Here is a 16186-nt window from a genome sequence, read left to right as displayed (position 1 = left end):
GCTAGAGAGGTGTTCATGGAGGCAATGGGTTGGCTATGCTTAAAGCAACCCATATAATGACAGGTCCTGGGGTGAGAGGGGTGGGTAAAGGATATGGAAGAAGAAGTTTAGATTCTAAAATTATTGAACTTGATATTTATATTGATATATATTATGTGTTATAAAATATATGTATAGAGTGAGAGAGGGCAGTGAACATATGTCAAATATATATTTGCTACTCTCTCTGTGCTGGTAATTCCATCCTTCAGTAGCCAGACTTTTGAAAGGTAATCTGCACAGTGGGTTCATAGGGAACTGGTACTTGGGCTTCTCACTGCCTGACTTTCTTCGCATTGGAGTTCAGATACTGATTGTTCATTCTCTTTTGTGGAAGCCCTTTCATTGTCGTTGTTACTCATTCGAAACTAAAAATTACAACAATACAAGTTAATGGAGAATAAAAGTTGGTATGTTGGAAATTCAGCTGCTAATGTGCTACAAACTCATTTTGTGCTGCTGCTGGAGGTAATAGTACGTAAGAGGGCAGTTTTTTTGGCATGTACTAATAGGATCATAAATTACACTCCAAAATCAGATACTAAAATTTTGTCAACCACAGTTCTGCTATTAGCTAGCTTTCTCATTTCTCCCCAACCTCATTCATTGATTTTGCAGTTCTTGTCAGGTATAAATTTGCTTTCTCACATGCTTTTCTCCCTCCTTAAATTCTGCCTCAGGTCAAACTAAAACTCAGCACACATTTTTGTATTTCTTTTTGTTCTCTTATAAAATACTATTGAATTCCTTACCTCCTTCCATATGTATGTTCTGCTACAGTCTTTTAATATTAAAAAAAAAGCTTTGTGACAACTAATGGCATGTTTTTGATTTCCTTCTTCTCTTTCACTTTTCTTCGATGTTTGTGTATCTTTATACTTAGATTATTTGATTTAATTTGATTTATTGTTGTCACGTCCCTTGATTATCCGAAGGGCATGGGTTGGGAGTTATTTTGTTCAGTTAATTGAGTGTGTTTCAGCTTTTGTATTTTCTGCCTGATGGAAGAGATTGGAAGAGATTATAACCGGGGTGGGAGGGGTCTTTGATGATGTTGGCTGCCTTTCTGAGGCATCGAGAAGTATAGATGGAGTCAACGGATGGAAGGTCAATGAATGCGTGATGGTCAGCGCTGTGTTCACAACCCTCTCTATAGTTTCTTACGGTCCTGGGCAGAGCAGTAGCCATACCAAGGCATGATGCACCCTGATGGAATGCTCCCTGTAGTTCATCTGTCAAAGTTGGTGAGAGATTGTCTAGAATTTGACCTTTTGAATCATCTTCACAATTTATATAAAGATCCTGCGTTCGGGTCTTTCAATCCCTGATTAAAGTGACATTGATTTTCCAGTGAACTGTAACCTATCAAAGCACGACACCTTCAAGTGAGAGGCATGTTGGAAGTCTGTTGTGAAAGTGTGTCATTAAAAATGTGGTGAGAGTATCATATAATTAACAATATGACTTACAGAAATTAAGATGGATGTCTAGAGAGAAAGGATATTTTTGATATCACTTTTGCTTTCATTTATATGTAGTGAATGGAGTTAAAACTGATTTTCCAATACAGGCTATATTTCATTACTGCATAATTAATCACATCAATATTTGTGTGGATTAATTATTCATGTCCCCTTTTGATACACAAGGGTTGCATGGTGTTGGCAGGACGGAAGAACCCTGATGTTCCACTTGAAGGCTATCTTGTTGCTCCAATACAAAGGATATGCAAGTATCCACTTCTGTTAAAGGTACTTCATGTAAGGACACATGTTGTTACATGCCACAGACTGTCTATTGTGGATCTGCCAATGCACTAGTTCCACTCCCATATCAACGGAATGGAATGGTGTCTAGATTAGGATTGATCCTTCGTAACCTTTCATTACATTTTGCTGTTTTGAATACATGTTGCTTAATTTTGTGTCTATTTCACAGTTTGGTTTCCCTGTTACTTGGCTGTGTGTACAGTACCAAAGTATTCATAAATCTGCAGCATTCACTGTGCGACTGAAAAAGGGTGGGTTAAAATAGTGTGGATTCATCTGTCTAGACTGTGGTTCAATAAGTCAGTCTAAAATTTCCAAAAACTGATGAGAAATAAATGAAACAATCTGTCTTTCTAAAGAACAACAAATTGTTTCTTTGAAGACCTTGGAATTATGTTGGACTTCAATTATTTAGGGAAATATATATTTTTGTAAACCAGTGTCTATTTTTAATGTCAAGTCATGTGAGTGTTTAAGTTATTATATTTAGCTCACTTTTCAGATGTTTAATGTGACGATTCTGGATGAGAAGTTGTACTCAAGAATGTAAGTCAGAATCACAGAATTGTTACAGTGGCCATTTGGCCCATCGTATCTGCACCAGCTCTCCAAAGGGGCAATTCATCCAACATCATTGTCCGGCTTTCTCCCTATGATACTTGTTCCATCCAATTCCCCTTTGAATGCCTTGATTGAGCCTGACCCCACCAATGGTGCAGCCCTAACTACTTGTTACATCAAAATGCTTTCCCTGAGATCACTTTGACTGCTTTCGCTAATTATTTTAAATCTGTGCCCTCTCATTCTTGATTCCTTCACAAATGGAAATACTTCCCCCTATTTTCATTTGTTGAGAACTCTCATGATTTTGAGAACTTTAGTCAGTTCTCTCAGCTATCTCTTCTTGAAGAAGAACAGCCCCAGGTTCTCCAACCTATCTCCAGAATTGAAATTCCTCATCCTGGGAACTATTCTCATAAACCCTTTCTGCACTTCCTGCAATGCCTTGCATTCTTCTGAAAATGAGGCACCCAGACCTGAATTTAGTGCACCAGCTGAGGTTGAACTAATGTCTTAGAGAAGTTCAGATTAACCCTCTAGCTATTGTACTTAATGCCCCTATTATACTTTATTAATTACCTCTATACTTTATTAATTACTCCCTAATTTCTTTCTCAACCTGACCTGCCACCTTTAATGATATATGTACAAATACAGACAGGTCCCTCTGCTCCTGCAACCCCCTTAGAATTCCACACTTTCTCTTGCTGTTCTTCCGATCAAAAATGTATCACCTCACTCTGCTCTGCATTGAACTTCTACTGCCATCTCTTTGCCCACTTCCCAAACTTGCTTCTGCCTTTGAATTTCTCTCCTCTCCTCTCTACGGTTTGCAATTCTCATCCCTTGCTATCTTCAACAGGACAATCAAGAATAGAGAGAAAATGATGACCTGAGCAGCAGTATGCACTTTCTGCAAATGAAGATTAAAAAAAAAGACTATTGTTTTGAGGAAAAAGACACCAAACCTTGACAATTTTCTTACTAAAACAAACTGTGAGGAATTGGATTTTCTCAAAGTGGTTGTGGTGAAATGACTTCTCAAACTTGCCAAATCTGAAAGAGCTACCAAACATTATTTCATAAAGAGACACAAGGGGAGGTGATGGCTAAGTGTCATTGGACTTTTAAGCCACTGACTGCAGTAACCTTCTGGGTTCAATTCCTACCATGGCAGTGGTGGAATATGAATTTGATAAAAATCTGGAATAAAGAATATAATGATTACTATGAATCTGTTGTCATTTGTTGAGGAAAACCCACATGGTTCATCATTGTCCTTTTAGGGAAGGAAACTGCTGTCCTTACCTGGTCTGGCTGATATGTGACTCCAGACTCTCAGTAATGTGGTTGACCCTGAGCTACAATTAGGAATGGGCAATGGATGCTGGCCCTGTCAGAATAAATTAAAAAAAAAGACCTTGAGGAAAGCCACTTGCTCAAAGTTGTTAACATTTTTAAGAATGTTGTTTTTTGAGGAAACGTGTGTTAACATTCATTTAGGAACTGATGAAGAGGACACCGAAAAGGCATAATGACTATGCGGCAGTAATGGAGGCTCTACAGGCCATGAAAACTGTGTGCTCCACCATAAATGAAGCCAAGAGACAAATGGAAAAGTTTGAAGTTCTGGAAGAATGGCAGTCTCATATAGAAGGATGGGAGGTAATACTACTCCATTTAGTTTGAAGTTTTACTGCTCCAAATTGAAAGGTATCCTACCAGCAGGTTCCAAAACATGCTTTGCTGATTGAATTCAAAGTTATGTCCAAAAAAGGAACAGTAGTTGACCACTTAGCCCTTCAAGCCTGCCCTGTCATTCAATTGGATCACGGCTGGTCTGATTTTAACCTCAACTCGACATTTCTTGCCATTAATCTCGAATCATCATGGCAATCAAGAATTTACGTACCTCTGCCTTAAACATATTTAAAGATCCTCTATCCACAGCCTTTTAGGAGAAGAGAATTTGAAAGGTTCACAACCCTCCGAGGTAGAAAGGAAAACGTGTCCTCATTTATCAAATATGATTACATATAGTGTGGAAACAGGCCCTTCAGCCCAACAAGTCCACACCGATCCTCCAAAGAGCAACCCACCCAGACCCATTCCCCTATATTAATCCCTTCACCCAACACTACGGGAAATTTAGCATGGCCAATTCACCTAACCTGCACATTTTTGGACTGTGGGAGGAAACCAGAGCAAACCCACACAGATACAGAGAGAATGTGCAAACTCCACACAGACAGTTGTCTGAGGCGGGAATTGAACCCAGGTCTCTGGCGCTGTGAGGCAGCAGTGCTAACCACTGAGCCACCGTGTCACCCAATAATGACCAAACCATTGTTATTAAACCATGACTCCTAGTTCTAGCTTCTCTCAAAATAGGAAGCATTCTTTCCACACCCCTCACGATCTTACATGTTTCGATTAGTGACCTATGACTCTTCTAAACACCAGAAGATACTGGCCTCACCTATATAGCCTTTTCTCATAAGGCAATCCATCCATTCCAGGGATTAGTCTAATGAACATTCACTGAACTGTTTCCAATGGTTTAACATCCTTCTGTAAGTATGGTGACCAGCACTGGACACTATATACCAGATATGGTCTCACCAATGCCTTGTATATCTGAATCAAAACCTCTCTACTCTCGTATTCAACTTCCCTCATGATAAACCAGAATGTTCTATTAACTGTCCTGATTAGAGATTTTGAAGATTTAGAAATGCCTGATTTTATAATAGGATGTGGTGACATAAAGGGGCGTTAACCTGAAGTGAAAGGCGGGAGATTTAGAAGAGATTTGAGGAAAAACTGTTTCACCCAGAGGCAGGTGGGGATCTGCAATTCACTGCCTGCAAGGATAGTTCAGGGTCAAGTCCCACTTGCTCCAGACATGTATCGTAACACATCTGGATGAGTTGACTGAAAAATATCTGAAGTTTAAGGGTCTGCTGTAATAGAAAATACTTCCCAACATCATAATGAGCATCCTAATATCCTCTTACCTACAAGGAACCAGATTGTAAAACAAAACAATCTGTGGAATCTTCAGATCTGAGACAAAAACTGAATTTGCTGGAGAAACTCAGTGGGTCTGGCAGCATCTGTGGAGAGAGAAAGCAGAGCTGATGTTTCGCGTCAGGTGATTCTACATCAGAACTTGTATTGTGCTTCTTTTTTATGATGAAATCAGATTACAATCAGAACAAGGTCTGAAGTCAGTGCCCAGATAGATTTAAATCTCGAAAGGTGAAATAAGTCCAAATCTCATGTGGTGTCAAATATTTTGGTAAAACATTATTTTCATCAGTATGGTTGTATTTTATCTTCTTTCAAGTCGTATTTTTCAATCCCATGTTAGCCTTAGAAATGAATCCCTTCCACTAAATATTACAGACAATAACAATTGGGAAAAGTTAAACATTGTAGAAAATGTAATACTAATTATTAACAATTATTTTAAGGGTGTCTGGAATGTTTGTTACCTAATAGACTATATCACATTGGCTGTGGATAAGTGTTTTAAAAATGTCCAACTTTCTCAATAAATGCAGTATTCATTTAAACAATTTTCATAAAGACATGCAATTTGTTATTGTACCTTTGACATCTGACTGGATAGTACATTGGAAGTCAGGCCCCTGCATTCCCTGACATCAGTACAATGTGAAAAAAATTATTCCAACCATCCAAAGTCCCCAGTTCTCCTGACCAATGAACGCAGGTTAAAAGAAAATGTTCACCCGGTTTCTGTATCTAACAAGGCAGTAATGGTTATTACAGACAAATTAACTGAAACCAATGGCAAAAAAAGAGGAATTGCAAACTTTTCACTCTATCCCTTCAACTACACTCCTTTTTAAAATTCCTGTCTTAAGTACAGATTGACCAGGAAGAGAGATAGGACATGGAGATTAAAGATGAATCAAGGAAGTTGTTTGACAGCTTTAGTCTGGATCCATTGATCCATACTCTCTGCTTTTGCTCCCATTGTTTCTTTAAATAAAAACATTCTATGCAACTCACAATGGGCTCCAGTAATATAACTTTTAAAACTGCAACTCTCTGTCTGCACAGTCACCTTTGTTTAAAGCAGTGTCTTCCTTGCTTGATCCAGGAAATCAAAATGTATGGTCTTTAAATGTCCAAAGAGCAAAATAAGTCATAGGAATTGAAAAAAGTATTAAAAAATTGACAATCACCACTTTAAAATCAGAGCGTGTAGCAACACTGGGCTGTTTGGACTCTCACCTCCGAATGACAGAAGAGGCTTGAGGGGCCGACTGGTCTACCTCTGTTTCCAGTATGTTCATAAGCCTTGCAGGTAAAGTTGCTGGTTTTCATTCGTGACATGGACCTCCCACTGTCACTAATAAGATATGGATTGTGGAGAGACAATGTCCTTAAGTGGGTATTAATTGGCACTGGCTGTAAGAACCTGAATGCCCTTTCTGTGCACCCCCACACCCCTGTGGTCATTATAAAAATGTAGGCATTTTGGCTGCAGAAAGGGCACCTAGCAGATTCCACACCTATGCTGTCAAACCTACTTGTGGATGAGTGGAAAATTCCAACATTCTGCCACAACCAGCCATGACCAAAGGATAGCAGGAGATGCATTAGGTGACAGTACTGCTAGAATCCCAGGTGAGTGTGTAAACTTGCACTTGGAAAGAACATGGTGTTGAGATTTGACACATTTAGCAAACAACACATGCAGCATCCTGCCATGACAACATGACTTGGTCAAATGGAAGAAAGTGAGCCATGCTATGCATTAACAAACACAGCAGATAGTGCCGAGTCCTGAATCCTGCTGCAGGGATACAGCAGCACCACACAACTGATGTACAGCCTTACACTGCAGGTATTGCGTTATCAGTCTATAAATGTGGGTTGCATTGCTTTAAATTGCTGTTAAACTTTTCTATTTTTGTCCCTTCTCTTAAAAAACACTTTTGAAGTGTTTGAAACAGCAAGGGAACTGTTCACACTGAAATAGTTGGACCTGCAGCAAGGCATTCCTTCTGAAAGGCTTCTGTCCGGCTTCAGAGTTATAAGCTGACTAAAAGTTCACTTGACAGGAAGTAGGGCATTCTTCTGAAGCCTGAACAAACAGAACACTGAAAGCTTCTGCCAGACCTTTATTATACCTCCGATGGAGTCCCAAACTTTCTGTCATGGTTTGAGTCTTTAACAACATGCAAACATCTGGTCCTGTGTGAAGCAGCTGACATACAAAAGGAAAACGCCAGAGATTTTCTCCCAAGAGGAAATGTTTGGCTTATTGCTGGATTTTGAAAGGAAGTGGGCTCGTTATTTTTAGACTTGGCAAAGGATCAAAGTACGGTTATAGCTTGGTGCCGGGTTAAACAAGAGTGTGGGATTTGGGGTTCATGTGAGGGCAGTTGTTACTGTGATGAGCATAATCAAGAACTTTGAAGACCATTCAAGTCAGTGACGAACATATGCATGAGGATGGTTGCAGGGATGAAGAGCTTCAGTTGTGTCATCAGCTGGGACAGTTTTCTTCAAGAAGAGAAGATTAAATGGAGATGTGATAGAAGGATTCAAAATCATGAGAAAGTCCAGACAGCGTGGTTAGGGCAAAACCGTTCCCATTGGTGGAAGGGGTGAGAATGAGGGGCACGGATTTAAGATAGTTGACAAAGGAAGGACTTCAAACGTGAGGACAGATTTTCGCCCGGTATGTGTCTGAGATTGGGAGGATTCTGCCTGAGAGTGAGATAGAGAGAGGAACAATGTAAACATTCAAGAAGGAATTGATCAAGGTTACAAAGAGAAGATGGGGAATTACATTAACTGATCATTTGCCGACCCATGCAAACATGATGGGCCAAATGGCCTTTTCCATGCTGTCAATTTGATTCTGTGATTCTGTAATTGCTTTAAGAAAGCAAATAAAGATCCAATTCAAGAGTGAACTACAATATACAGTAAATGGAAAAGCCCTGGGGAAAATTGATGTACAGAGAGATCTGGGTGTTCAGGTCCATTGTACCCTGAAGGTAGCGATACATGTCAATGGAGTGGTCAAGAAGGCATAAGGCATGCTTTCCTTCATTGGACTGGGTATTGAGTACAAGAGTCATGTTACAGTTGTATAGGACTTTGGTTTGGCCGCATTTGGAATACAGCGTACAGTTCTGGTTGCCACATTACCAAAAGGATGTGGATGCTTTGGAGAGAGTGCAGAGGAGGTTCAACAGGATGTTGCCAGGTATGGAGGGTGCTAGCTATGAAGAGAGGTTGAATAGTTAAGGATTATTTTCATTAGAAAGACGAAGGTTGAGGGGGAACCTGATTGAGGTCAACAAAATAATGCGAGGTATAGTCAAGGTGGATAGCAAAAAGCTTTTTCCCAGAGTGGGGGACTCAATTACTAGGGGTCACGAGTTCAAAGTGAGAGGGGAAAAGTTTAAGGGAGATATGTGTGGAAAGTTCTTTATGCAGAGGGTGGTGGGTGCCTGGAACACGTTGCCAGCAGAGGTGGTAGGGGCAGGAATAATAGATACATGATTGGGCAGGCTGCAGAATGATACAGATCCTTAGAAAGTAGGTGACAGGTTTAGATAGAGGATCTGGATCGGTGCAGGCTTGGAGGGCCGAAGGGCCTATTCCTGTGTGGTCATGTTCTTTGTTCTTTGTTGTTTGAACCAAAAACAGAAATTGCTGGAAAAAGCTCAAGTGGTCCAGCAGCATGTGTTGAGTGAAATCAGAATTAATGTTTTGGATTGAGTGATCCTTCCTCAGAACTGGGTTTCATATGTTTCAGCATCTTGGTCAAGGTGATTGGATGGCTGGTATTGCGAATTCCACCCTTCTAGCGGATGTGTTGTCTCAGCGCGACACTATTATAATCAACAGAGATGGGCAGGATAACCTTCATCTTGTCCCACTCCTCTTTTGAGCACAAAAGATTTTTAAAAAAGGATATGTTTACCAATTGAGTGTTTAAATGCTTACTTGCTGTGAATTTAATACTTATTCAAGTTTTCCTTAAATATTTAAGGAAGGAAAGTAAATAATTTTTGTTGTGATGAACCTGTTTGAAGTAAAATAATAAAACCATCTTAATTTTCACACTTCAATGAATTGCAGAATTCTCTCATATGCTCATGCTAGTTACAGAGTGTGAGGGGAGATTAAGCAATTTCGAGACCTGGAGTATTAATGGGGCCTGTGGATTTTGAAGGTTGGCACCATACTGAACTCACTCATCCCTCAAGGTTTACAATCAAGGCAGTGAAGATATTGACAGTTGGACTATCTCTTCTCCCAGAAACATCTGATGCCAGGTTGCTAGCTTGATCTTTTCCTTTCTGACTGCAGCACGCCGATAGTCAACCAGGAGCATGGTTCGCAACTTTCAAGTTGGATGGAGAGACAGAAAATGGGGGAGATCCCACTTGAGGGACTTGCTTCAGGGTCTGCATTACTTCTGCATTGATCTCATCAATTGCTCAGCAACAAAAATGTAACAGCACAAGAAATGGGAGCAGGAGAAGGCCATTCTGCTCCTCAAGCCTGCCCCAGGCCTCAACTCCTCTTTCATGCATCTCAGCGCAGTCACAAACGTCACAAACACCTTCCGCCCTGACCTTGAGTTCACCTAGACTATCTTGGACACCTCCCTCCCCTTCCTGTACCTCTCCATCTCCATTTCCAGTGACAGACTCAACACAGACATCTACTTCAAACCCACTGACTTCCACAGCTACCTAGACTACACCTCTTCCCACCTCCCCACCCATAAAAATGCTTTCCCTGACTCCCGATTTGTCTGCCTCTGCTGCATCTGCTCCCAGGAGGATCATAGAACATAGAACATAGAACATAGAACAATACAGCACAGAACAGGCCCTTCGGCCCACGATGTTGTGCCGAACTTCTAATCTAGATTAAGCACCCATCCATGTACCTATCCAAATGCCGCTTAAAGGTCGCCAATGATTCTGACTCTACCACTCCCACGGGCAGCGCATTCCATGCCCCCACCACTCTCTGGGTAAAGAACCCACCCCTGACATCTCCCCTATACCTTCCACCCTTCACCTTAAATTTATGTCCCCTTGTAACACTCTGTTGTACCCGGGGAGAAAGTTTCTGACTGTCTACTCTATCTATTCCTCTGATCATCTTATAAACCTCTATCAAGTCACCCCTCATCCTTCGCCGTTCCAACGAGAAAAGGCCGAGAACTCTCAGCCTATCCTCGTACGACCTACTCTCCATTCCAGGCAACATCCTGGTAAATCTTCTCTGCACCCTCTCCAAAGCTTCCACATCTTTCCTAAAGTGAGGCGACCAGAACTGCACACAGTACTCCAAATGTGGCCTAACCAAAGTCCTGTACAGCTGCAACATCACTTCACGACTCTTGAATTCAATCCCTCTCCAGATCAATTCCACTCCAGAGCATCCCAGATGGCCTCCTACTTGAAGGACTTCGATTTTCCTCCCACACGGTCAGTGATGCCCTCCGGCACATCTCCTTCAGTTCCTGCACCTCCGCCCCTGAACCCCATCCCTCCAACCACAACAAGGACAGAACCTCCGCCCCCCCCCCCCCCCCCCCCCCCCCCACCCCGGCCCTCACCTTCCATCCCACCAACCTCCAGATACATCACATCATCCTCTGCCACTTCCTCTACCTACAGTCAGACCTGACCACCAGGGATATATTTCCCTCCCCACCCTTATCAGTATTTCGCAGAGACCATTCCCTCTGTGACTCCCTTGTGAAGTCCACCCACCCCTACCAACCCACCCTCCATTCCCCGCCTTTTCTTGCCACCGCAGGAGATGTAAAACCTGCTCCCACACCTCCCACCTCACCTCCGTCCAAGGCCCCACAGGACCCTTTCATATCTGGCAGAGATTTTCATCCACATCCAAACACCTCATCTACTGTGCCCTTTGCTCTCGATGTGGTCTCCTTTACACTGGGGAGACAGGACGCCAACTTGCGGAATGTTTCAGAGAACATCTCTGGGACACCTGCACCAACCAACCCCACCGCCCTGTGGCTGAACACTTCAACTCCCCAAGGGCATGCAGGTCATAGGCCACCTCATCGCTAAATCCTAACCACCTGACAACTGGAGGAAGAACGCCTCATCTTCCACCTTGGGACCCTCCAGCCACATGGGATCAATGTCAATTTCACCAGTTTCTTCACTTCCAACCCCCTCCCTTATCCCAGATCCAACTCTCCAACTTGGCACCACCCTCTTGAACTGTCCTACCTGTCCATCTTCCTTCCTACCTATCCGCTTCAGCCTCTGCTCCCACCTATCAGTATCAATCCCCATCTCCATAACTATCGCATTCCCAGCTACCTTACCCCTAGCTCCACCCCCTCCCATTTATCTCTCAGCCCCCTTGGGCACATCCCCACATTCCTGATGAAGAACTCATTGCTCGAAACGTTGACTCTCCTGCTCCTTGGATGCTGCCTGACTGGCTGTGCTTTTCTAGTACCACACGTTTTGACTACGATAGTCATCAACTCCCTGATATTTGGGAAAGTTTTCTGCCTCCAGGGATCAAGCCTCTGCAACTCTCTGGGCTAGAGTCTTCCGATATTCACTGTCCTCTGACAAAAGAAAATCCTTCACATCTCAGTTTTAAATGAGTGCCCCCTTATTCCAGAACTATGCCCAGGGTTGAGATGCTCTCATTACCATCGAATAACCTTTTATGTGTCACCTTATTGAGTGCCTTTTGAAGATTTAAATACCACTGCATTTAAAGTAGCCTGGTGGCTCAGTGGTTAGCACTGCTGCCTCACAGTGCCAGGGGCCCAGTTTCGATTCCAGCCCTAGGTGACTGTCTGTGTGGAGTTTGCACATTTTCCCTGTGTCTGCTTGGGTTTCCTCCAGGTGCTCCTGTTTCCTCCCACAGTCTAAAGATGTGCAGATTAGGGTGGATTATCCATGGAAATTGCCCATTGTGCTAGGTGGGTTAGTCATGGGAAATCTAGGGTCTGGGTGGGATGCTCTTTAGAAGGTTGGTGTGGACTCAATAGACTGATAGGCCTGCTTTCACACTGTAGGGGCTCCATGATTCGAAGGGTTATGGGTTAGTAGGCAGGAGAGATTAGATGACAAAAAGGGTGATGGTTCATGGAAAACAGGAGTGAAAATTGATCAAAAATGAGATGGGTATACAGTGGCTGTAAATCACTATACAAAAATTACTTAGCTGTTCAGAGAAAGAAGCATTTGGCTTGAAGTATGGGGCTCCTTGCAAATACTGTCCTGTAGTTGATGGTTAATTAAGCTACAAACCTTTACGCATTATTTGATCTGATATGCAGGTAAAGAAAGCACAAACTCATATTTATAGACTGCCTCTTGTGAGCTAAGAAAGGCCTTGAAAGCATTTTATTGCCATGAACTACTTACAAATTGTAGTTAATGTTGTAATGAGGGGTCATGCAGCTCTTATTTTACACAGGGTAAAATCCTACAAACAGTAGAGTAGAGCAGAGTAGCTTTTATTTGTCATTTCTACCAAATCCAACTGATACAGTAAAAACAAGACAACATTCCTCAAGTACTAAGGTGCTACATGGACAGCACAAACTACACGATCATACACAGGGCGGCATAAAGTGCATAGAAGTGCAAACCATGCAAATCACAGTGTAATAAGAGAATGATAATTCATAGAGATTGTTCGAGCAGCAATTCAAAGTCGTGCAAAGAATTTCAAATGGAAAAGAGACTGATCATACAGTGTTAAGGAGCCTGACGGTTTTGGGGGAAGAAACTGTTGCACGGTCTGGCCGTGGGAGACTGAATGCTCCAGTATCTTCTGCCAGATGGCAGGAGGGAGAAGAGTTTGAGTGAGGAGTATGTGGGGCCTTCCATAATGCTCTTAGCCTTTCGGATGCAGCGTGTGATGAAATGTCTGTCATAGAGGGAAGAAAGACCCTGATGATCTTCTCAGCTGTCCTCACTATCCATTGTAGGGTCTTAGATTAGATTAGATTACTTACAGTGTGGAAACAGGCCCTTCGGCCCAACAAGTCCACACCGCCCTGCCGAAGCGCAACCCACCCATACCCCTACATCTACCCCTTACCTAACACTACGGGCAATTTAACATGGCCAATTCACCTGACCTGCACATCTTTGGACTGTGGGAGGAAACCGGAGCACCCGGAGGAAACCCACGCAGACACAGGGAGAATGTGCAAACTCCACACAGTCACCTGAGGCGGGAATTGAACCCGGGTCTCTGGCACTGTGAGGCAGCAGTGCTAACCACTGTGCCACCGTGCCGCCCATAAACAACATAAATTGATAATCAGGTATTTAATCTGTTTTTGATTGTCAGATTTGAAGTAAAAAAAGGTTTTGGGAAGATCATGAGAAATTTTCTATTCTTGTAAAAGTGCAGAGATTTTTTTTAACAGGATGTGGATGGGCTCTCACTTTAATGACTCCCTTCCCTGTGTGTGCCCTTCATTGTCAATTAAATGCCTGTCTAAATTACTGCTCAAAAATCTACAGTGGACCCCGGGCTTTCTGGTTCTGAGGTGAGAGTGTTACCACGGAGCAAAGGCTGATGGTTTTTATATAATGAAGTATGTCACAGAACTAAATCAGTGCAGCACCAGGTCAAACAGTTTTTGTGTGAAAATATGGCTAGACACACAAATGATTTCAATAAAGCATTAGGAAATGACAATTATACAAAGGATTGTCCAAACTCTGGCCCTCATTTTTAAAGCTGTCACAGTAACAGAAGCTGGTATCTTTTCAGTAAAGTAGAAGATGGTGTTAAAAAGAAATTATACAAATGTGTGCAAGAAATCATGTGATTACAATACAAAGTTGTTATTCTTGAATGTATAAGGAAGAATTAAAACTTTTATTTTCATCTTCGCCAACAGCTTGGTAAGAGGTGATGAATTTGACTTGCTAAAATGGATTGATGTATCTTGGTGAACTCCAGTCAGAGATGAAAACAGTTCAGTTCTACATAATTGCATGCATCTTTGAAAATTTAATTTTCTGCTTTTCCATGTCAAAAAGCTCAGCAAGTTTGATTATTCTTTAATTTTCTATCTTTGCAATATTGTTTAAGTTCCTTTTAGAGCTCAATCCTTTATCTGGGCTACAATATCCAGGTTCTGACTTTACCCTGGGCACATAGCAACACTGAAAAGAGCCTCTGCTTTAATTAAGGTTTTCATTGGGAATCAATAATCATTACAAATATACTGGCAAATAGGCCTTGCCCTTGCAGTAGGCCATCCTCGGGTCATTGGTCTGCTCAATAAGACCTCATCACGCCTTCAGTACTTGATGAGGCAGCTCCTCCCTGATGGTCCTGCTGGTCCCCTGGAGCTGCTGATGTTTGTCTGTGTGAACTATGTGACTCATGCCGATGCTTACTGCTTCCCCCCCCCGCCCCCCCCCTCCGTCCCCCCCCACCAGAGCCAAGTTCTTTTCCCCAGGGTTGGGGATTCCAAAGCTATAGGGCATAGGTTTAAGGTGAGAGGGGACAGCTTTAAAAGGTACAGAGGGTAATGCATGTATGGAATGAGCTGCCAGAGGGAGTGGTGGAGGCTGGTACAATTACAACATCTAAAAGGCATCTGGATGAGTATATGAATATGGAGGGATATGGACCAAACACAGGAAAATGGGACGAGTTCAATGGTGGAAATTCAGTCGACATGGACAAGTTGGACTGAAGGGTCTGTTTCTGTGCTGTATGACTTTATGACTAAGTACGAAGTGGGTTGATCTGTTTCGCACACGCTCAAGATAAATTGGGGGTGAATTTCTTGAGGGATTCTTTGTCTTTTGTGGTGCATATTGTGTGGAAAATCTTATTTGTTCAATTTTGTTTGGATTTTCTGCCAGTTGCACTGGGGAATAGCAGGAAAATATCTGTATATTTGCTCAGTAAGTTTTATTGAAAAGCTAAATAGATCTGATTTGGTAAATAGTGGAAGTGATTTATTCACTTTTAAAAAAATTAACCTAGATGGATAAAGGACAGAGTTTTTTTAAAAAATAAGCTTTTAATGCTGCTGAGAATCATTATTCTTTTAATTTCTATTTTGTTTTAGGGTTCCAATATAACAGATGCATGCACTGAAATGCTGATGCAAGGCAACTTACTGAAAATTTCAGCTGGGAACATCCAGGAACGAGTTTTTTTCCTCTTTGATAACTTGCTGGTTTACTGCAAAAAGAAGCATAGGTAAGTGCTGCTGTTTCTGGAGTGGCACAGTGACTCAGTGGTTAGCACTGCTGCCTCACAGCAGGAGGGAGAAAGTGAGGACTGCAGATGCTGGAGATCAGAGCTGAAAATGTGTTGCTGGAAAAGCGCAGCAGGTCAGGCAGCATCCAAGGAGCAGGAGAATCGACGTTTCGGGCATGAGCTCTTCTTCAGGCTCATGCCCGAAAAGTCAATTCTCCTGCTCCTTGGATGCTGCCTGACCTGCTGCGCTTTTCCAGCAACACATTTTCAGCCCACAGCAGGAGGGACTCAGGTTTGATTCCAGCCTTGGGCGGCTGTCTGTGTGGAGTGTGCACATTCTCCCCCTGTCTATGTGGGCTCACTCCGGTTTCCTCCCACAGTCCAAAGATGTGCAGGTTAGATAGATTGGCCATGGGAAATTGCCCTATAGTACCCAGGGATGTGCAGGACAGATGGATTAGCCATAGGAAATGCAGGGTTACAGAGATGGGGTGGATCTGGGTAGAATGCTCTTTGGAGGGTCGGTGTGGTCTCAATGGGCTGAATGACCTTCTTCC

The 16186-nt window shown here is 42.4% G+C and overlaps 1 protein-coding gene across 3 annotated transcripts in view; it reads left to right on the top strand.

Annotated features, from left to right (window-relative positions):
• prex2 (phosphatidylinositol-3,4,5-trisphosphate-dependent Rac exchange factor 2) overlaps positions 1-16186 on the top strand; it is a 339323-nt gene that overhangs the window by 83532 nt on the left and 239605 nt on the right. For all 3 annotated transcript variants that reach the window (XM_072571479.1, XM_072571478.1, XM_072571480.1), the window contains exons 5-7: positions 1689-1790; positions 3873-4034; positions 15496-15629. In XM_072571479.1, the coding sequence (XP_072427580.1) occupies positions 1689-1790; positions 3873-4034; positions 15496-15629 (398 nt within the window). The remainder of the gene's footprint in view (positions 1-1688; positions 1791-3872; positions 4035-15495; positions 15630-16186) is intronic.

This window comes from Chiloscyllium punctatum, chromosome 5 (assembly GCF_047496795.1).
Source record: "Chiloscyllium punctatum isolate Juve2018m chromosome 5, sChiPun1.3, whole genome shotgun sequence".
Lineage (NCBI taxonomy): Eukaryota > Metazoa > Chordata > Chondrichthyes > Orectolobiformes > Hemiscylliidae > Chiloscyllium > Chiloscyllium punctatum.
Note: the sequence above shows the minus strand (reverse complement) of the source record. Positions and strands in the feature narration are given on the sequence as shown.